The 24,070-nt window shown below is 38.5% G+C and overlaps 1 protein-coding gene across 1 annotated transcript in view; it reads left to right on the top strand.

The window, feature by feature from the left end:
- Window positions 1–24,070, top strand: part of tusc3 (tumor suppressor candidate 3) — a 59,447-nt gene that overhangs the window by 23,270 nt on the left and 12,107 nt on the right. The window contains exons 2-7 of the mRNA XM_063884258.1: window positions 1,351–1,520; window positions 6,326–6,443; window positions 9,053–9,193; window positions 11,214–11,354; window positions 11,709–11,798; window positions 23,374–23,437. Coding sequence (XP_063740328.1) covers window positions 1,351–1,520; window positions 6,326–6,443; window positions 9,053–9,193; window positions 11,214–11,354; window positions 11,709–11,798; window positions 23,374–23,437 — 724 coding nt within the window. The remainder of the gene's footprint in view (window positions 1–1,350; window positions 1,521–6,325; window positions 6,444–9,052; window positions 9,194–11,213; window positions 11,355–11,708; window positions 11,799–23,373; window positions 23,438–24,070) is intronic.

Raw genomic sequence — 24,070 nt, 5'->3', positions numbered from 1 at the left:
ATTCATCAGTTCAGAGTTCAAGTCGAGCAAACACAATGCTATTAGGTACCAAGCAGTGTCCTGCTAAGAACTGTAAACACACACACACACACACACGCACACACACACACACACACACCACACACACACACACACACACACACACACACACAGCCACACTGAATCCTTACCTAGTCCCACAATCTTAATTTGCTATCATTAGCATTTCAGCTATATAAACTTTGCCAAGGCACTAGTTTTTTGTCTGCCCATGTATGCTGTGTGTTGTTCTCCGCTTGTGTTATGTTCCGATGCTGACTCCGTTGTGACCTTTTCGCTAAGCGGTACCGGATTAATTCAGCACCTTCAATTCACTCTCAAACAAAGCCTGGAACTGTCTCTCTGGCACACACACACACACACACTCACACACACACACACACACACACACACACACACACACACACACACACACACACACACACACACACACACACACACACACACACACACACACACACACACACACACACACACACATACACATACACATACACACAAAGCCAGAGCTCCTTCTTTATTAATAATGGATAGGTTTGTTGCATTCCAGATACTTTGTTTGAATACCATTAGTCAAAACAGGCCAACATATTTAAAATGTTGATTCCGTAACTGGCATTCAAAGCAGCCAGCATATCAAGTGCAGCTCCTCGCTGGCCATTGAATAGTTGAAATGTATTAGAATTAAATAGACTGTTTTAAGGCGAGGAAAAATCAAGGACTTCTATTCTGTGTCAACCTGGGTGATATTATTATATTATTCCATGTCATTTTATTAGAATATTAAAGGATGTCTTGCAAATTCTGCAGCGATGTTAGAAGAAACATTGCAAAATTAGTAAAAGTAGCAATGCCACAGAATGGAATTACAGCATTACGGGTGAAAGTCCTGAATTAGAGTAAAAGTATTTCTACTTGTATATTAGCAACTATTTCTACCTAATGTTTTTTTATAGTTTTTCTTTATTGTAATAATATCTAACATTAACATATTTGTAAAATATTAATCTAAGAATGTATCGTATTTCATTTGTTTGTGGTTATTTATATGCACAGCTTCAACCTGGAAAGTAACTACAACATAGGAATAATGTAAACATTTTTTAATTTCCCCCTGACATGTAGTGCAGTTGTTCATTGAGCTGTACGAAAAGGGTCTGAAAACACTTGTGAGTTCTCACATTTTAAATAATCAAGATTCCTTTATTTTATTTTTCTATCTGCTGTCGCTCAACTTTGTCGGACTTTGAATCTCAAGTCTTAATGGAATGCATTTTCCTCACTACCCTTTTCCTTGTCTGTTTTACTCAGAATCTGCTGTCAGAGAAGGTAGACCAGATGATGGAGTGGTCCTCTCGGCGTTCCGTCGTCCGGATGAACGGGGACAAGTTCCGTCGCTTCGTCAAGGCCCCTCCCAGGAACTACTCTGTCATCGTCATGTTCACCGCCCTGCAGCCTCAAAGGCAGTGCTCTGTCTGCAGGTATGTACACACAGAGACACATTCAAGATCAATGCACCTCATGCAGGACATACTCTACATAGCCCGACATCAATAGCCATCCCTCTCTGCTTCGAAGTTTACTCGGTGTCCTGAATTTCACCTGCAGTGGAAGAACAAGCACACTTGTCCTAGAACTCATCTGATATTTCATGTACTTCCCTTCCACATACACACATACCCTTGCACACCTCTGGAAACACAGAAAATAGCATTATATAACAACAACCTGTGGGTCACGTTGACAATTGAATCAAAGAAACTCCAGCCTGCCGTACTTCCAAAGGGGTCGAATAAATTCTCAGAACAGGGCCAACAAGACCTACTTTCACACTTCCGAACTCAAAACATTTAATACATCAGGAGATTTTCCAAGAAGTCCCAGTAGCAAGCTCTTAATTGGATTTTTATTTACAAAAGTAGACTTGCATCATGTTTGCAGCAGAGTTGAGGAGCGACACAGAGGATTAAACATGCTAATACAAGATGAGAAGTTGGATTGAAATTTCAAGTTTAGAGTTGAAATTGTTTCTTAATTGAATCTAACAATCTAGCTGACGATCCCAGTATTTCAGGACCACGGACAGCTCTGCACACGGCACTCATTTTCAAAATGAGTGTGGAGCTTTCCATGGTCCTGAAGCTGTTTTACAATACAGTACATAACATGTCACTTGTTAGATGCGTTTACCCAGAGCGACTTACATACATCAATACTGTGGGCAATCCCCACAGAAGCAATTTGGGGCGTCTTGCCCAAGGACACAACGACATGCTGACTGCAGTGGGGATTGAACCACTGCTCCCCTGATCCGAAGATCGGAGCCCTAACCCACTGAGCCAGAGCTTCCAGTTTTAGATGCGTCAGTGCAGTTATGAGAACCCGTTTGGGTGTTCAGGTCGTATCTCAAATAGCAGATAATCACATTTATTAAACTATTTTCTTTTTAATCTTAATGAACCAAGGTTACTGAGAAAAAAACTCCTGTAGTAAAAATAGGATTAAATTAGCAACTCGGATATACTTCAGTTTTTATTGTAGACATTGTTGTCTAGCTTTTAACGATGATACCATGCACACTTTACTCCCCCTCAGAATGTTATGAAAGAATGAACATAACCTTTTATTCAGATTGCATTCAGCATGTACACAAAGGGAACCAACTTTCCTCAGGGTCAATAGAATTGCATTCAGCACTATCCTTTTTTGGTTTTATTTTTTTTTCGCTTGCTTTGATTTTCTTTATTGTATTTTCTGTTGATCTCCTTTCTCACATGTGTATTTAGGCCTAAGTAGTGCTTTGTGCTGGGGATAGGCAAGGTTGCAATACACGTTTGTGGCTAGTTTGATGTTTGGAAATAAATGTGTTTTTACATCCTCACAAATCACCGTCTCTCTCTCTTGTTATTATTTGGTAAAGCCATGTTTGAGTTGTTTGTTTCTTAAGTTGAGGTGTTGAAAATCTTCAGTCTGGAAGGACGGACGCATAATCACAGTAGTAACAGAACAAAAGGACACATTTATTTTGTTTTCATTGCAATGCTCCTTAAATATAACTTCACATGTTCTTTATTTGTATAACTGCAAATACACACATAGATGCCAACGCTATCAGAGTTCATCTTTTTTTTATCCCAGAAGCAAAGTTTCTCCCTATTAACAAGGAGCTGTATTACTTATTTATATCTAATTGGCAGATGCCCTCATTAAGGTCAATAATGGGTTGGGGGGAAAATATCTATTCATGCAAAGCTTTGAGATTTGTATCTAAGATTTGCATATTCCCAAAAATGATTTTCGTTTTCCTACATAAATAGTAGATATTGCTTCTCATAATCCTATCAGCAGTCCCCAAGTTCTCCTAGACAAAAAGGTAAAACTTTGTTGATAAGTATTCTTATACTGTTGTTGTTATTTTGTTTTGTATGTCTTTTTATAAGTAGAAGAAGGAGCCCTTAATTGTGACTCGAGGGGAAATTTACATTCTGCATTTGACCCATTTTAGTGTTAGGAACAGTTGGCTGCCATTATGTGCGGCACCTGGGTAGCAGATTATTCTTTTGGAGACTTGAACCGGTGACCTCCTGGTTCCCAAGCCAAGTCCCTAAGGACTTCGCCATCACCAAACAAATTATTGCACTGCGGTCTAAGTGTTTCATACATAACTTAATGCACTGTAGTTTAAGATATGTTATGACCATAAACCTTAAATCTTTAATCTTGTTGCTTAACGGTTGACGGACTGAAATACATCCTGAAATGATGTAATCAATCATTAAACTATTTAACATCGAAACACATTTCGAATCAATAATTCATTTTTGAATTTAAATCTAAAGTGAATCAACTTTTGTTATGTCAAAGGTTCGACACCCATGTCTCATTCCCCCTAATTCCTTTCCCCCCTTTGATATTTAGTGTCTGCTTATTTTTCTCTTTCAGTAAGTCAGTTTCACTGTCTTTCCTAATAGGAAATTTGTAAGCATGTCATCAATGGTTTTTCAAACAACACACCTTGACACACAAATGGTCAAGGGGCTGCAAAAAAGGACGGCAGCAAAGTGATGCAACAGTAGAGAGATCGCTCAGTCAATCACACAGTTTTAATTTAAACTGCCACACAACATCCATCATTACATTGCGTTAAACAAACGCTATTCTGCAGATGACCATTACGAAATAAATAATAATTGAATTATATATTATTCACAAGAAAACATAAAGAAAACACAAGGGAATATAAATGCATAAGGAGACAAACACAGCAGTGTACTCCCTACTGTACATGTATGATCTATGTTGTTACAAACATGTCATGCTAAAAAGTACAATTGTTGGAGTTTAAAGCAACTTTTGGCATGTTTACTAGCAGAATAAATAACAAAGAAGTCTTTGCCGTTTTTCTAAATAATGAAGTCCTTAGCTTGTTGTGCTGGTTAATTCATGTTGCCTCGATGTGACAGATCAGCGGCTGGTATTGGAATTAAATGCTTGGTTGTGATGCTCACATAAATAAGATGACTTTTAAAGGAATTTTACTAAAATAAGATGCTGAGGTTAATTTGTGGATCACATAGTTAGACTGCTTGGGCTAGAGCAATTGACTTAGAGAAATGAGCATTAATGAAATGCGTATTGATTACATTTTAAAAACCCATGACTGGACATCGTGCTAAGCTCATTTGCATGTTTGTATTAAGTTTAAATAAATAATGTCTATCGTTTCAATGTGCACATCTTTAAAACATCGGATAGTGTTTGATAAAATAACGCAAAAGGAAATGTGTTAGCTTCACTAATCTAAAACACTGAGGTGTAAATAAAGTGCTTAAAAACACAAAGGCAATTGGTTTAATATCTACATGTTTTTTGTTGTATTTATTTGTTGTTTTTTTTGCAATATCAGCACATTTCTAAATGAAAGGATAAAGACAGTTGTCAGAACCTAGATGAACAGTAAATAAATAAATAACACGGACTCTCAGGACGGTCAAAATGATGTCTCATGACTCTAGCATAGTATATAGTGTTTACTATACTGACGAGCATCCCTAATCCCCTGACAGTCTGCTGCACTGAGTTTCAACTTCATCTCTGCTGACTTTTGAAACGGTAGACACTTCAAAGAGAACATCCTAACATTAGCTGTAAAGATAACAAGGTAATGTCACCGCATATATAACACATCCTGACACCCAATTTCCCTCCAATTAAAGCCAGCACAATAGGCAGCTGACATCAGAATCAATGTCAACGTTCATTTTAGTCGAAGGAAAAGAGACATATAGCTAATATTAGAGACATGTAACAGAGAGATAATGGGAAAAGCAGACCGTCGCTTGGCATTTATGTGTTTATCTTGTCATGTAGGAGGAGACAGACTACACTGACCATGCCTGATTAAAAATAACAACACCATTAGAATGAAATAGAGATGCTCTGTGGTTCGGGGGTAAAAGAAAAATGTAATATCTTCTCAATTCATAAAGACCACTATAGGATAGAAGGGAAGATACTGTCAAGAAGCCAGAATTCAGATCTTCTCTGTTTCTCCCATCCTCTGACTCTGCATCTTTTCTGAGTCCACCGTGACTTTAACTTGGCCCCTCTGGCTTGCCCCTGCTCTCTTTAATCATCTGTTTTTGGGGTGATTTTATATTTTTGTGCCTTTTTTTAGGCCGCTATTTGTGTCTTCATTAATAAATGCATGCATTCCATTCATTGAGCAGTGCCTGAACCAGTTGTTCCTCTACTAGCCCACATTTTATATAGATTGGCAACAAAAAATTTTTTATCAGAGGCAAATCAGCTCTTGCTCGAGCAATAAATGCACTGTTTCAGTTTTCAAAGACGTGACCGGAGTGATGCTGCGATGCCTCGCAGATACGGGGCAAGGAAAATATCAGGAATAATTTATTTACAAATTTTCCTCCAATTCTCTGCAGATTTCGTTTTGTCAATCATTTCTTCCTCCATATTATGTTGTTGTTGTTTTTTTGCAGCAAATCAGCGCACAGACATCCCGGATCGCTAGTTTCCTTCAGACATCCATTTTTCTCCTTTTCTGCCACAGAATAAGTTCAATTCTGATAGCAAAACATGCGTCATTTGCCTCTAAGTTTGCAATTCATGATAAATTATTTTCTTTGTGAATAATAAATGAATAATTACTTTTTTTAAATCGGAATGATTTGTTTCAAAGAGTAAATGAGACTAACATTTAGATCTGAAACATGGAATTGTTTTATTTTGCCTTTTGTCAGATTTTTGTTTCTTATTCTTATAGGCAGGCGAATGAGGAGTACCAGGTTCTTGCAAACTCATGGCGTTACTCATCTGCATTTTCCAACAAGCTCTTCTTCACGGTGGTGGACTATGATGAGGGGGCTGATGTTTTCCAACAGGTAACTATTTAATTACAGGTAGTATTATCAGTACCCTTGTATCCTTTTTTTCCCTGCACATAACACATTTCTTTCATCCTCACCACACCCATGACTCTAATGAAACACATTCCCACAGTAATGTGACAGCAACAGGAAACTCCATAGCCCTATGTTGCCACTGCAGTATTTGGGGTTTACAATCTTGTCTTTATGTGAAAAAGCTGAAAGCCCTAGAAAAACACATTTAGCACCAAAGGCTAATTAATATTCTGTGCTATAGGATTATTTTATCTAAGGACAGAATGCTTCAGATAATCTTTCTTCTGCTGGAAACAGCAGAAGAAAAAAAACAACTCCCTTTGTCAATTGCTATGGCTGAAAAATGGTAGGAAAAAAACCGACGGAGGGTGCTGTTATGGGTCTGAAATTCAAGGGCAAAATCACTTGCAAATAAGGCTTCGCTCTCCATTCTCCAGTCGCCCTCTTCCGTCCCACTATTGTCAATAAAATAAACACAACATTCTGAAAAGGCAGAAAAACATAGGCCAAGGACACATAAACAAAGGGCAGGAACAAACAGACGCGGACAGAGTATTTATACACACCAAAATACCACAACGTGTCATATGGACGTACGTACAAACGGATGCACCTACAGTAGTGGGAAGGACAAAAAAGAAAGCATACAAGCCAAAAGCAATTTAGAGGCTCATGTAAACACCATGCAATACAAAGGCCTCACAAGCAGAGGCATGGATGAGTTGTGTATTTTGATATGTAGTTGCTTTTACTCCATGCAAACAAGTTCAACCGACATCAAGATCAGTCCCGTTTTTATTTATTTTATTTTGACTTAACTGTGGGGAATGTAACTTGTTATTGAATTCCTAAAAATAATTCATATATTAATAATAATAATAATCTGTGGTTAACTGTTTGGGAAATTTGGTCCAAATAATAATAATAATAATAATAATTTGTTGCAATTATTTTAGTGCTTTTACAATTGCTCAAAGCACTTTACATTACATAGTCAGGGTTTAGTCAGACATGTAATGCATCAACACTGTGGACAATACCCACAGGAGCAATTAAGGGTGAAGTGTCTTGCCCAAGGACACAACGGATCTGAGGATCAGCGCACTGGCCCACTGCGCCACAGCCGCCCCTCAGAGTTTAAATGTGGTTAATACTCTGCTTTTTCAATAAATACAAATGCTTATTTTTGTACAGCTCCAACTTGTTATCTTTAATAGAGCTGTAACCTATGTCGCCTATAACGTGTCATCAGTCACTGGCTTCAACAATCAGTCAATAATAATATTGTGTTTCTTTGTAGTTCTGCTGTGCAATAAACTATCATTTATTGTTCCCCTAATAATTGTACTGTGGTCCACTATAATAAAATATGATTGACTGAGTCAACACCCACCTAATTAGAAGACATGAGTATTCCTTTCAACAGTGTTAAATATCACAGAATATCACCATTTTATTTATTATCTTATGATCCAATGGCAGGCTTTTAAGGATAGACAAGCAGACACAAATTGCATGCTCTAGTGTGCTGTCATTTTAATGGTCTACTGTGGATACAGTATGTAGGTACATACTGCATTGTGTTGGAGACAATGGCTGGGCACAAAAAAGAGAAACAAATATATAACAAAGAATAAAAATCATTCTATGTCTTCGCCCTTTGGTATCAGAGCTAATTCACTTCAGTGATATTGCTGTTACTACAAAACTTTGTTCTTGTGTGTTTCCCTCTGGTGTGGTTTTCTAATATATAAGGGATGCAAGATGAGTTAAAAAATCGTCCAGCACCAGCAAATAGCTCCTGTCTGAAAGCACTTTTGCCTAAAACACAGAATAACACAAAGGTAAATTTCCAGTTGGCCTTTTTTTATGTTATACTCTCAGAACTTTAAATAGCAGTCCTCTGTTAGAAATGGCCTGGTTTCCTTATTCTTTTATCTATTTTAGACAAATTAGTCCAGGAAACCTGACATTTAAACCGTATTCATATGGTCCTTAACACATTTTTGTTCCTACTTGCTGTTGTGCAAGATGTTGTTCTCTTTTCTTGTTTTGGTTTAATTGATGATTCATTCCGTCATACCTTCCCTCAATGTTATTTTCTTTACACGATTCTATCCACATCTATTCTTCTCATACAATTATTCTAGTGAAGTTTTTTTTAAAGTTAATTACATTCACATCCTTTTGTTCACTATCATTTCCATGCATGAATGCAGATTTTTGTATTTGTGTTCAGGGACATTTGTTTGCATCTACACATACACAATATCAGACCCAGTTGTTGAACTTCTACACTAAGAGCATGGCTAATCAAACAAAGCTTCAAATTGTTTGGATTAACTAAAAAATGCAAAGCCAACCACAAAAAATCAGGTAAATATTAACAGAGTTGTGATTAATGATAGAGACTGAGAACTTTGAGACATATGATGCTAAAGTGAACTCTAAAGAGGTAGACCTAGAAGACTTGAATCTGATCATTCAGATAATCTGACTGCTGATGATATGCTAACTAATATATTTGACAAGTCAGAGATGACATTAACTTGACATAACCCACCCTTCTTTTGCCCTTTTCTCTGTAGTTGAACATGAACAGCGCTCCAACCTTCATGCATTTCCCGGCGAAGGGAAAGCCCAAGAGAGCTGATACTTTTGACCTGCAAAGGATTGGATTTGCTTCAGAGCAGCTGGCCAAGTGGATTGCAGACCGCACAGATGTTCAGGTACCGCACACATCATATATATGCATATAGTTATGCATACTATTTGGATCTCAGAAATATTCTTTAAATTGTATAAAATAAATTGTTTCATTTGAAGGAAGACCTCACTTGTTAAAATACTTGAAGGAAAAATATTGGGATGGTTTTGCTTCCCTCTGACACCATATCAGATTTAGCTAAGAGGTGGTTAGAGACCTACTTTTTAGAGCGGTCTCAGAAAGGTTGTCCATAACAAAATTTGATTGACAGCATTTACTTCAGCCTTAACTCCACCAAGTCCTGAGATCAAAGTTTGTTTACAAGCCTTGTGAAATACTGCTGCATGTTATTGGAGTGCCATGCTAAATTGGGGGAGTACTCTATTAACAAACCACTCCAAACGTAGTTTCTTTTCCGTGAACAACCTGTCAGCCAAGTACCGGCAGACAGAGTCCAAGCATGCTGCTGACATGCGGTTCATGGATCTAGATTCAAAAAGCTGCCATTCAGTGAAGGTCATTGGGAGCACTTACACTAAGTGCTAGCTTTCAGGCACTGCAATGTGACTTAACAGCATGAAGTATGAACAGAACAGAAAAGGAAAAGCAGGGACAGATATTTGATGAAAAAGTTTTGAATTGAATACCTTGGTTTGATTGAGGAATGTTCATGAAATTGTGTGGAGGAGTCAGTGTTCACGTTCAGAGTCCAAATGTGACAATAAGTGGAATGCGTAAGCGCTTGTGCTGTTGTGTTGTGATGAAGTACCATCCTCTTGTTGGTCTTTTATGTTCTGTTCTTTGATAAAAACTGACATAAATGACTCCATGCTGCCATACACATTATTGGGGTTCAATGTATCTTTAAATGTTTTTCATCTACAATTAAGCAAAATGGTAACTAATAGTACATTGTGTTACTTTGAAAATAATACATAATAAATAAATAATACAAGTTAAGGTCATACGTATGTCATTGGTGCCACTGCATGTACTTCGTATAGTATCTTCGGAAGAGATTCATCTTTACATGTCTGATGACCTTTATTTTTTTCATACACACAGTATCAGCACGCATGCTAGACTGGAGACTTGTGCCAGAGCCTCAAACCAAATCTATTATCCTTCTCCCTGAATTATGCATATTGAGATTTTAATTCAATAACACTTAGCAGCAGCAGATGGTAGACACATTTTCACAAATATAATCTGTGTTTGTAACACACGCGCGCCTATTGGAACATTTTACCCTTGCATCTGTTAATAGCACACACAGCATGTTGTCAGTTTGGCTTCATGGCCACAAACACGCACTCTAACACATACACACACAGACAGAAAGATGGCCAGATAAAAACCAAACGGAAGTTCCAAAATAAAAGACTCCAAAATAAACTTCAAATCCTGAGAAGATCCGTTTTTTTTAATCGTTTTTCAATATCATTATTTGTAATCTTCCTTAAATTGTTGTTCCCTAATGTGCCGCAACTTTCCACTGATTAGACACAGTCCAATTTGGGGATAGTTTGGGCTTTTGAAATCATTCGTAAAAACAATTAAAAATAGAATCATGACTTGTTTAAACCCTATAACTATTCTCCAAGGTGAAATAACTGTAATTTTGACCTTATTGTAAATTCAGGAATGTTCTTTTCAACTGTATCTTCGTTCGTGCCTTGTACCATATTTTTCATTACTCTGTTGAATGCCGAGTCATGTTGAAAAAATACAACCATTTTCTCTTTTCACTCACTCACTCACTCACTCACTCACTCACTCACTCACTCACTCACTCACTCACTCACTCACTCACTCACTCACTCACTCACTCACTCACTCACTCACTCACTCACTCACTCACTCACTCACTCACTCACTAGACTAATACAGAATGACTTTTTGTATTAGTTGTGACCAAGAAACGTGTTGTTTCAAAATAACAAAGCAAGAATAAAGAATGTTAACTTAACAATTTTCAATGCATTGGGTGTTTCAACCAATTTATTTATTCTCTGTCTCTCTCTCTGTCCCCGTCCTCTCAGATCCGTGTCTTCCGACCCCCTAACTATTCAGGGACTATTGCTCTGGCTCTGTTAGTGTCTCTGGTAGGAGGTCTGCTGTATCTGAGAAGGAACAACTTGGAATTCATATACAACAAGACTGGATGGGCTATGGCTGCACTGGTATGACACACAAATACGAAACACAGAAACAGTATTTTTAAGGTGGGAACATTTGAATCCACTGCGAGAAGTTAAATATGTGCCCTGCCAAAAATGTGCACCTTCACGAGACGTTCTGTAAGTCAAGTGAAACTGCTCTGGGAACATATTGAGTGGATTGATCTCAACTCATCAGTAAAATGTTCTTCATGTTTTAACAACACTTAAGTATTTAGTCTCAGAGCCATGTTGAGATTGATACATTTCAGAAACTCAGTTAAAAATCTGAATAATTATACTGCTACTCCCATGCTAATTATGTTTTATTTTTCCACACTCTTTCTCAACCTCTCCCTCTCTATCTCTCTGTATTAGTGTGTAGTGTTTGCAATGACATCCGGTCAGATGTGGAACCACATACGAGGTCCTCCCTACGCCCACAAAAATCCCCAGAATGGACAAGTGGTATGTATTCTTTTTCTACATGTGTTTTAGCGCATACAACAATATTATTATCGGGTTAGGACAAATCAGATTTACATTGTGGTGGGTATTGGATCAATGGAAGGAACATACGTAAAGCTGTTGGCCCAGAGTGTGTGTGTGTGTGTGTGTGTGTGTGTGTGTGTGTGTGTGTGTGTGTGTGTGTGTGTGTGTGTGTGTGTGTGTGTGTGTGTGTGTGTGTGTGTGTGTGTGTGTGTGTGGGTGTGGGTGTGGGTGTGGGTGTGGGTGTGGGTGTGGGTGTGGGTGTGGGTGTGTCACCTTAGAGACAAGTCAGAGTCCTCTTGGACCAAGCAGACAGGAGGGGGTAGAGGGCAGATAAAAGTTTCTGTTGCTCTCCAGCTGGGGAGACACGCACACACACACACACACGTCAACAAAAACAGTGAGAACAGGGAGGCAGTACTGTTGATCCTCAGAGTTCTTTTTCTTTCTTTCTTTCTTTCCATCCCTCTGTTTTTTGAGCACTTATTGGAGTGTTACATATTACCAATATCTGACACTCCACACACACACACACACACACACACACACACACACACACACACACACACACACACACACACACACACACACACACACACACTGCGTTTGCAGAGTTTGCTGGTCATCATTCAAGTTTGTTCATTCGAGTGTGAAATTAAAATAACAATAAACCTGAGAAAATAAGGGCGGTGTGAGAGAGGAATAAAGTGAGGGAAATTTGCCTTAAAAACTTGATTGTGTGTCGCCAACATTATGTGGTCTGATACGTGACACACATGCCACACACACCCTTCCACACTGAGTTTTGCATGAGGTCACAGACCCAAAGTATACAAAGCAGTGTTGTTGGTGTACGAAAAAAGTCAATTCAACTCATGCAGGGACTGAAAGAGATTGGTATTCCCTGTAGCCAGCACTGCTAAAGAACACCCTCGAACACAACAACGAGGGAAGTGCAAAAACACACTGCCTTACAATCAAAAGAAAAGACCCTTAAAAAAAAAACATCACAACTTCCCTTGCCCCCTTCCATCCTTTATTCCTTACAGCATGCTCCTGCTCTCATGTTCTGTTTAAAAGTCACTCTATTGCTCAGGCTCGGTTGACTCTCATTTTTCAGTCAGTTTGACAACAAATAGGTTACACCCTCATCCCACGTAGCTCTCAGCTGCATCTCCCGGCTGTCACCCCATCTTTTTCTTCCACTCTGATTTCCCTATCTCTCCACTACCCCCTCTTTGCCACTGACTTGCCTCTGAAGCGCTATTTTTTACTTTCAGGACAACTATGTACCAAGATAAATGCTACTTTTGTTGAAGAAAGAAATACAAAAAAAAATACTAAATTATTTAAAAAACGCATGGAATTTCACACATGACACAGAGGCTTCACTTTTTCAGTCTTTGACTATTGTCATATTTTACAATTGCACAAAGAATACCTATCACTCTTCACAATATATCTTAGGAAGTCATGTTGTTTCCTTCTCTCAGCTCATCAGTTAATTCCTCCTTCCTTATTTCCCTCCAACTGCTTGCTATTCTGTATGCCCTCCCTTCCCTTCTCTGACATATGTCAGTCATCATATCATCTTATACAGCAGTGTTCATAAGAATGAAGGGCAGTCAGCTAGTGTGAAACACTCTTCCTGCTTTCTAGTTTTTTTCCTCTCTTCTGCTGTTGTTCTTGGCTTAATACGAGCTGAGCAGAACGATGAGGGCAGCATTAAAGCTTTTGACATAGTTGAAGTGTTGAAACAGCATTTTAGATACAGACTGAAATTAAATCCCTAACTGTTGGGAACAGTAGCCATAGGTATCTGATTCAAATGCAAAGGTGCCCGGGTCATAAATGATTTATTACTGAGCATACAGAAAAACAAATTATACAAGATAGGAGCTAAAATGCTTCAGAGCTGCATTATGGGACCATAATATGCCCTGTTGAGGCTTGGAGGCGATAACTATAAAATGTAGGGCTTTTATACTCTTTGGTTGACTGTATCAAAAGAAAAGTTTTGCAAATTATTATTAAAATGCATCGCATTAATTTAGCTAATTCTTCATTTATTTACGTAAAAAAATACTGCATTTTGTTGTTTTTTTTACCCAAAAAAATGTGTCATCAGTGACGCCTACAAACATTCAGTTGTGCACCTTGGAAGTCAAAATAACAAAAGTCACCAACTTCACAACCAAGCTCTTATGTGTCTCATAAAATCTCCCCACTGTAAGTTTACACTCCCTTTTGCTGTATATGTTATGAACTATTTTAATACTTTCGTCTTGGTAAAAGGCAATGTAGGCAAGTGGGAAGTAAAAGAAAAGTAGACAAAAAGCATATTCACACAGTCATATGGTTTCATACTGCAATGAAACATCAAAATGGACAGTGTAGAAGTCACTCCCTCCCACATAAGATGAGTTTAAATATTAAGTGATATTCCTTCAGTGTCCACTTTATATACCTGTCAGTCAAATACTATCAAATATGTACCTTCCAAAAACGTTAACGAAAACTGAACAGTATGAGCTTTTTAAAGATATCAGATATGGCGGAGCTGTTGTATTACATTGTAAAGGTTAAATTATAAAGGGACCACCTCATGTATATGAACCTAATACAAAAAACCTATAGAGAGCCGGTGCCATAAGGGTATTACCTGCTATTAAGTCCCCCTAAAGCCTCACCTTAATCATCCCTCTTTAACAGCAGGATCCTCATTGATAATAGAGCTTTGACATTTTCTTTATCTTCCATGCTACATTGCTATTTTCTAGTGAAAAAGAAGCTGCAGAGATAAGGTCATTAGATATGGTGCAAATGGCCCTCCTTTCTCTCTTATTTCTGCTGTCCCTTCACACAGTTTCCACCTACGTCCTCCACCCTTTTAAATCCCTCTTTTTCCACTCCAATAGCGAATGGGTTGAATTGGCTAGATGATTTAGAAAAGATACCTGCCTTATCTTTTTCCTGTTCTACTTCCCTCCTCCTTTCGTGTTACTTCCTCTCACCTCCCCGTCTAATCTTCCACTCTCCTCTCCCTCCCTCTCTCCCCACACAGTGTAATTCCTTTAAAATGATGAGAGAGCCAGGCCAGGTAGACTATATTGAAAGGATTTGTCAACTGACGAATGGAACGACCAAGCAGATGAAATTGTAGTGAGCGTCTTACTGTGCAGCCAAGAAAATACTGCTTGCCCAATTTTGCTCAGAGCCACACAGACACACACACACACACACTCACACTCACACTCACACTCACACTCACACTCACACACACATTCATACTGAGTTGTGCTTAATAATGAACACACTCCCCCAAACATAAGCTTTTACACAGGTATCATTACAAACGGGCGCACACACTTTAGCCCAACTCAAATAGTTTGACAAACCCTTTCAGAATACTGCAAACAGCAACTATCACAAACGGGAAAACAATTAAAAATTCACACACACACACACACACACACACACACACACACACACACACACACACACACACACACACACACACACACACACACACACACAGCTGACTGGATTTCGAGGCGCTTGGGTTTGTAGGAGGGATTGAATGATAAAAGTGTTGTTCTATTATTAACTATCTCAGCCTGACAGAAAGGGAATCTTGGGGAAACAAAAGGGGTGCTATTTTTAAGTATTTAAGCTAGCTTTTTTTTTTGCACTATGATCACACTATTGACTGATGACATTTCAGTATTTCCAGCTGATTTCACATGATTTGGTTGATGGCTTATGGCAGCTGTTGGCAGCAGCCGTGTCGACATTACTGCTTACCTTTCATATTTCAAAGAATCTCCTCCTCATCTCCTCTCATTGGCTCTTTGCAAATTGATGACTTTTGACTTGCAGAATCAGTGTGTGTTAGCAAGTGTGAGTGCGGCTTTGTGTTTTGCCTTGCCTGCACACCGGTGTGTGTTTGCAAGAAAGAGAGAGAGAGAGAGAGTGTGAATAAATGCATTTTATTGGGAAATAGATTTCTTGCTGTTTTGAGCCAATACAGAACAAATGGAATATAATAGTGAAGCAGTGAAATAACTGGTCTGTTAGGCTGGAATAGCATTTTAAACCAGACCCTCCCTCTTTAACTCCATGGTTACATTCACAGACACACAAAATTATTGTAACTATTGTTTTGAACTAGAAACTGTAAATACAAACCACATATTAAACAAATATGTCCTGGAGGTGAGAGACAAAGAAAGAGAACATGAGAGCAGATTGGTCCCAAAACAAAAGACATAATAGATGGGGAGATTACAGGTAACACACTAGCCCATCAGTCACAACAGCCCTTTTACTCCTTTTGGCATTTTGTTCTCAGGGTTGTTCATTATTAACCTACATTATAAATTGTTGCTGAAGAGAGAAAAAAGCTCTCTTGTCTAGCTGACTGTCGCTTAGCAAGCTGGTTATCTCTGTTTGTAATGGGACAATAGTTCTACAACGGCGTACATTCCTAGTTCAGAGTTGACTTTGATGATTCTTGAAAAATCCAGTTCCTTAATAAAAACCAAACACTCGTATTTGAAAAAAATGTATCGACCCTGTGGGCCAGTGGTAAATATTATCCTGTGGATCGAGCCAGCAGTTGTCCTCGTCCAAAGCTGCGAGTCTGTTCTTTTTTTTTTTTTAAACAGCACACCGCTTCTTCATAAAATCTACTGCATATCCCTGAAAAATAAAACTAGTCTGTAGAGGAAATGATGAGTCACTTCATTTTAATGACTGGCATGTTTAAAGAAATGAAATTTAAATGGCTTAAATTGGCTCTTGGGTAATTAAAGTGAACTCTCTGTGGAGTGCGTAAACATTGAACTGCATAAACAGTGTGTAGATAATGAGTTTTTAAAGCATCACCTGAATCCTTAAAATAAACTACCATATTTGTTCAAATGAAGGGCTCAATGAACCTGCCCATAGTCCCTCTGCTGTTCTGGATAAATCTCCCTCCATATGCTCTCAGATCTGGTTAGTTAAACATTAAATCATTGGTGTGTTGCAGCATGTTTATGTTTTTTATTATATCAAATTCTGCAGTAGCTATCAATCAAATATAATGAATTGTTTTTTTTGCCAGCTCACTTAATTTTTTTTTACATTTGCATTTGGATCATAACTTTGCTCTATCACGCATCAGTGCTAGGCTTTGGTTTTTTGTTTCACTTTAGCTCTATCATCCTGCAAAGAGTTGTTCTCTCCTGTAGTTTCTCTTTCACACTCCTGCTCTCATTTGAAGTTGCAGGTATTGGTGCCAGCACTCCTACCCAGAGTACCTTGCAAGGTTCACTTACTAGATCACCCATTATTATACCCATTCGCCACACGGCACACAGTCATACCTATCCTTTCTTTCTATAAGTGAAGTAGATATTTCCACTCCATCTCTCTTTTTCTCTGCTACCTACTCTTTCTGCTCTCTGTTCTTTCTGCTTTGTTGACTTTTCATTTATCCCTCTTCCTGTCTGAGTGACTCCTGATCTTTAACAAACAAAACACACAATCAACACACAATATACACACACACGGATACAGGATGGAAAAGGATGAATACAGCTATTTTTAAAGGTTATCTGGCCTGCTGCTATTTACAGCTAGCACAACTGCAGTTTGGTTTTAGTGAGAGAATGGGCAAGGCAATAGAAGGTGGGTCAAATTACTTATGTACGTTGTGTTATCAGTGTTCATGTAACTTGCCATTGATGCCAACTATTACAACTTTATCGGTACTGACGTTCCTGCCATTGAGGTTTTTCTTTAATGCACAGTAGGATCTAACAAACGTGAAATGACATTGACCTTTATCAGTGTGTATGCATGTGAATATGTCAATGCGTAATATATGGCTGCATTGGTTTAGAAACCTAATTTGCTTTAAAGTCTGACAAATGGGCTGTTATATGCAGTTCTTGTATAAACAAGGCTTTCTAATGTCAATGTATTCAAATTAGTATATGAACACACACACACACACACACACACACACACACACACACACACACACACACACACACACACACACACACACACACACACACACACACACAGAATATGTTTCACAGCTACGTTCTTGAATTGGAAGGAAGGTAAATGTTGTTTCATACATCTTGATCTAAGTGCATACTAATAAAATCCTTACTAAATAAATGATCCTCAGGAGAGGTGTTTGGTAAAGGTCTAGACCTTTTTTTTTTTAGTTCTAACATTGATATTTAGATTTTTGATCGAGCTAACCTTTTAACGTTTATATTCTTAAGACCCTCTGGAGGAATAATCTCATCACTGATTTTACATTTTGCATAAATGTTGCTTTGTGTGAGTAGTTCAGTGAATTTTAAATAAGTCTTATACCAAGGGATGTGTTGAGTAAAAATGTGTATGGAATTCAAATTATACCCAGAATGCAGCATGTTTATACAGTGATTTTTGTCTTTGCCAAAAAATGCCCAGCATAGCAATTGATTGTGGCCATAAGTGATGACATGTATCAATACATTGTTGAGTAAACTGACCATGCAAAATCAGACCAGTCAGTCTGATATTGTATACATATACACCATTCATTTATTTAAAGACAAACGGAGTGGATGTTTCGAGCTCATTTGCAGACACGCTTCTCTTAAAAAGCGAATCCATCAGATTAATTGGACCGGTAGCGGATTAAAGTTGTACTTGACAGCTCCACAGCATGAATCTGCGTAAATGTATGAACGTACTCCAAAGTGAGTGTATTTAAAAGGAGGGAAAAAAGTGTGTGTCAGCATGCTGGGCAATAAAACTACATCACAAAGGAACTATTAGAAACACAGCATTGAGCTAAACAGTACCGGTACATCTGGCTAGTTTCTTAATTTGTATGAACATCGGCACTGTTTTATTTTGAATGGATCCCACATTCACTGTCCCGCTGCCATTTTTGAGAGTTTTAAGAGTATTATATACCTCTTAAAATTCATTAAATTATGCTGGCCATAGGATATCACAACCCTTTACAATAAACAACAATTTGGGTTTCAGCAATTTGCAAGCTCCCTGGGATAATGTTAATATATTTCCAGACTGGGTACATTAAAGGTCAGCCTCAAAAGTTAGTTTTGTGCTGTTTTATGACTCAGAGTGAGACATGAGAGAGGGATTACACCTTCTGTAAAACACTGTTCTGTATCTATCAAGTTCAAATCAGGTGTTTGTTTTGACCTTTTCTTCCTCTTTCAACTTTGCATAATTTGAAATTAACTTACTGTAGCTTCCTCTCTAGGAAGCACAATATCTTTAAATAGACATAGTCATTATGAGGCCCCCATTCCTGTAGTCTTCAAATACATTGTTAGATTAGCGGTGGGACATGCTCTAGTAAATGTATAATTTACAGCATAGTTCACTAACAGGCGGACCGCGGTCCGGGTTCAGACCCTGACGCCAATCTATACGGACCCGGACCTATAATCAATACATTAATAAGGGATTTTCATTTTGATGGGGCAATTCCATTTTAACCGGCGCCTTCAGGGGGTGAAAGAGACGAGTGAGCGATACAGGGAGATAAACACGAGAAGAAGAGACAAGTTAGCGGGAGAGAAGAGTGAGTGGAGAGACGAGTTAGCGGGAGACAGAGAGAGAAGGCGGTGAGTGGAGCACCAATGAGCACCTTCACATGTGTATGACAATGGCCCTGACACCATTTCAGCCCCGATTTAAAATCCTGGCCAAACAGGCTAGAGCTCAGTACTCTCACTGAACTAAAGACAGTCAGTGAGGGAGTGGAATATAAGAGGGAAAGAAAGACAAACCTTAAAACTGTTCAATTGTTATGGTGTGTTCGGACTGATATGTTATATAATTGGCTGAAACTGTTAAGTCAAGATCTGAAACGGTTAACAACGAAAAAGGGAAAATCAAGCTGCTGCTGCACTTTATTTAATCTTTCTAAGAAGAAGAAGGAGGAACCCTTAATAGTCCCACAGAGGGGACATTTTACATTCTGCATTTGACCTCTCCTAGTGTTAGGAGCAGTGGGCTGCCATATGTATGGCGCCCGGGGAGCAGTGTAGGGAACGGTGCCTTGCCCAGGGACATCTCAGTAGCACTTGGTCTTTCTTGGACTTGAACTGGTGACCTTCCAGTTCCCAGGCCAAGTCCCTATGGACTTTGCCACTGCCTATAAAATTAAGCACTTTTAAGATGCACTCATTTTCAAAAGCTATTTTATTTTGTTTTTTCTATTTTATTTTAAAATGCAGCCCGAGTGGAATATAAAAAAATAGCTACAGTATTATACTGTATATCTGCATAGATCAAGTGACAATAAATATTGTTTTTTTTAAATTGTATTTTGTTTGTTTGATGACAGTCAGTTGTTGATTACATGCAGACGTTGATACAGTTACTAGGTCACAGCTAATATACAGTATATCACACTCATTCATAACGCCAGTTAGACATTTTGATGTTCCAGACCTTTGCTGGAGGAAATGTTCTCTAACTGGACCTTGGTGAATTTTAGTTGAATACCCCTGAATTACAGGATCAATTTCAACACTTATAGATTGTGGTGAGATGTGTTGTTTGTTTGGCCGTTTTTTTAGTGTTATTCAAATGCATGTAAAATAGTATATTTGCACAAAGTTTAACATCAAACCACATTTACAAGACATCATGAGCTTTTTCACAGGCGGCTGAGTTGCTGGGTGTAGGTAACCTGTGTGTTTGATTATGGTAGAGATAGAGATTTGTAGAAGGTGAGTGTTTGGTTAGCATCTATTCGGATCAATGTTAGCTTAACAAGCTGTGGCTGCTTTTACTTCCAGACCACCATGATGCTTTAAGTCTTTCTAACGATCACACACACTTCCTTTCACTCAGACAAAGCTCCCTAAAACATTCTAATTTACAGACACGCATTTACTTACTGGTTTTCAATATAGACATACAAAGCCTACATACACCGAGTCCTACACACTCCACGCTCTGCACACTAATGGATGGAACTCCTGCGTTCTAATCCATCAGATTAATTGGAAGTGCCTGGCCATGGATTGAGGAATTTTTCATCCACCAAGCACTGCTCTTGCTCTGAGCATCTATCTGCAGTTACTGTTTATGTTTAGAAGGTACCATGCAGAGCAGTGTCTTGAAAAAGAGTGTAAAGTAATGTTTGTTCAGTAATGAAAAGTTCACCGTTAGGTGCTGAAAAGGTTGTTTTCTGGAGTTATGTGATCTTTTGTGAAACTATTTTTCTTTCTTCTTCCTTCAACCTGTCTAAGCTACTCATAGTTTACTTGATTTAGCAATGATTTCCCAGAGTCTCTTCAAAATTCCCTGAAAAGGAGACTGAGCTTGTCTCGTCCAATTAAGGTTTGCATGTGTATTTAGCAAGCTTTTGATACAAAGCCAAGCTGTTGTACTTCCCACCTTGTACTGTTTTTGACCATTTTACCATGGTGCCCTTCAAACTTGCTTGTGGTGCGTATAGAAACTCGGATGAAAATGCAATTGCAGTGAGAGTCAGAACTGTTTAACACATTTGAAAGGCACACATTGAGATATCCTTATGTTTACTTGTTAATTGTCACTAATTAATATACGACATCTCGACAATATTTATGTGTATATCTATGTGTTGGATTATTACAATGTATACAAAGTTACCTGTATATACAACATCAACTTGCTTAACCTTTATGAATTTTCCTATATTCAGTTTGGGTTTATATAGTAGCGTTGATTCGATGACTGTCAATAAGAAATTACTTGCCAGCTTCCAAATATATTACCGACCAGCCAAAACAAACGTTTTCATGGTGGTACTGAAGGAGCATAGGTTAATCAGTCAATAAAGCATGGGTCTTATAAGAAATGCAAAAGCCCCACTTAATAACAGGTTTGTGTTGAAGACAAAAGCATCAGTTTCAGCCTTGAGTCTTAGTTGTCTTTATGTCTGCTTTCACGTGCAAAAATGTTTCATTTATATCCACTGAAGCAAGAAAAAGCTGTCCACCCTTTACTCCTCCTTCTTTGTCATCTTCTATTCATCTTGCCATCCTTATTCCTGTCTGATAGGGAAAGAAATGAACACTGGGGCAGTCAAGCAGAAAAACAGGCCCTAGATGTGCCGTAAACCCAGACGCTCATAATCTGCTGGGACTCAACAATGTGAAACACACTGAAAGACTTCCTTCCTCCTGCCCTCCTATTTTTCTCATTTCCACAAGACTTCCACTTTGTCTTCCTTTGTCTGTGCATCTCGCCCATCACACACAGACAGATGCCAGTTGAATTGGGCCTCTGACATCCAATTGCAGAGCAAGCTAAAGCTTTAAGCATGGTGCTGAGTTGAGTTGAAACAATACATACAAACTGTGACAGAAATCTGAACAGGTTTATACTTACCGGTTTATAAATACATTAAGGCAAGGATCAATTGTGTAAGGATTTGCAAAGACTAAATTAATGTCTGTAGCCTTAACTGTAACCAAATACTAATTTTAATCTGAATCTTTCTAGGTTTTAACTCTCGAAAAACCCTCAATAGAAATAGAAACTCAGTCATATCTCTGCAAAAAGTAAATTACAAGTAAAATGTAGAAAAATAACATCATTCAGATTTAAATTACTCACACTATCCTTCCATTACAAATAGTTGTTTGCTGCTATATGAATGTTGTGTTAACCTAAAATTGCCATACAAGTCAACCTCTTTTCTTTTGGTTGTGGGCAAGTACAAATAAGAATAATACATGATGGAGTTTCTGCTCACGAAGAAGAAATGAATTCTCTCAAATCCCTTGTATATGCCACCAAAGAATAAGAGCATACACAAAGTTATTATCAGGGGCCTATTCCATTAACAAAAAGGCCAGTTGCCTCAACAGCTCACCAGCCTTCTCCCTTTTTTCCCTCTCTTGGGTCATCTCTCAGACCTACCTGCTTGAGAGTTGACAACCAATTAAAAATGACAACCTTTGGTGGCACTGTTACTGATTAAATGGGAATTAATGAGATTCTAAATCAGTAGATACCTGTTTGAGGCAAATAGGAGTTTTGATGTTTGTTTGACGGAACTGTTTTTATCTCTGAAGTTTTGCATCCTTGATGAGGCATGAAGATAGAGTTGTATAAAGGCAGAAGGTTAACAGCGGGAGGCTCCATTTGGAGGTTTGGCAGTCAATAAGTGTTAATACATTATTTGTTATGCAAGTGTGTTTATGTGTGAGTGTTCCTGAGGGTTAGATTGACCTCTCTACCCACTCAGTGAAAAAGTAGCACCTCTGCACACCTACACACTCCAATGGAGACATGTTTATGACTCCCAATACACAAGCATGCATGCATACATTCATACAAACACACACACACACGCACACGCACACGCACACACACACATGTATGACATATTCCTGATAGCACATTTGACAAAACCATGTGTGTTTTTTTTTCAATTTGGATATTTTGTGTGACATTTTGTCAATGTAAATGAAAAATGTCAAACTATAATATCTGTCTCTCTCTCCCCCCCTCTCCTCTACAGAGTTATATTCATGGCAGCAGTCAGGCTCAGTTTGTGGCTGAGTCCCACATCATCCTTCTTCTGAGTATCCTTTCACCAGCGCGCCGTGTTTGTATGTTTACATTTTCCGACATGAACTGAAACAACTTGTTGAAAAAAATAACAATTTCATTTTAGGAAATGTCTCACAGCACTTCTTGGCAAAACATTTATCTAATTCTCGATTTGTTTACACGCAGCACATAGGAAGCCTCCCTTATGTGTCGGGAGCGGTGTCCAATTTTTCCTTGCCTGCAACATTTATTTTCCCAGCACAAATGTTTTGTCGTCGGTGTGCATTCTCCATAGGGAGGCTGGCTGCTGGACTGAACAAACAGACAATACAAAGACGAGAGATTGTCCTCTTTTAACTTCACCTCCTTGCCTGATTTGTTCCAAATTCAACCTCTGATGAGAGGGTGTGTCTCTGTCTCTGTCTGCGTGTGGGTGCGTGCGTGTGTGTGTGTGTGTGTTAGCTTTTGTACTTTTGTCAGGATAGATGCTTCTCTTTGTGTTTGTCTTCTCTCCTGTCTGCTGGTTTTCCTGTGTGTTCTTGCACTGGTGCCTTTGTATGTGTGTGGGTAATGATACCATTCGTTCCTTGCTGTTGTGTTTGTCCCCATGGGAAATAGCAGGTCTAAGGTTGCACCTGCTGCAGAGCAATATTTGTTTGTCCAAG

This window comes from Eleginops maclovinus, chromosome 5 (assembly GCF_036324505.1).
Source record: "Eleginops maclovinus isolate JMC-PN-2008 ecotype Puerto Natales chromosome 5, JC_Emac_rtc_rv5, whole genome shotgun sequence".
Classification (NCBI taxonomy): Eukaryota; Metazoa; Chordata; class Actinopteri; order Perciformes; family Eleginopidae; genus Eleginops; species Eleginops maclovinus.
The sequence above is the reverse complement of the archived record's forward strand: the minus strand, read 5'-3'. Positions and strand labels throughout refer to the sequence as shown.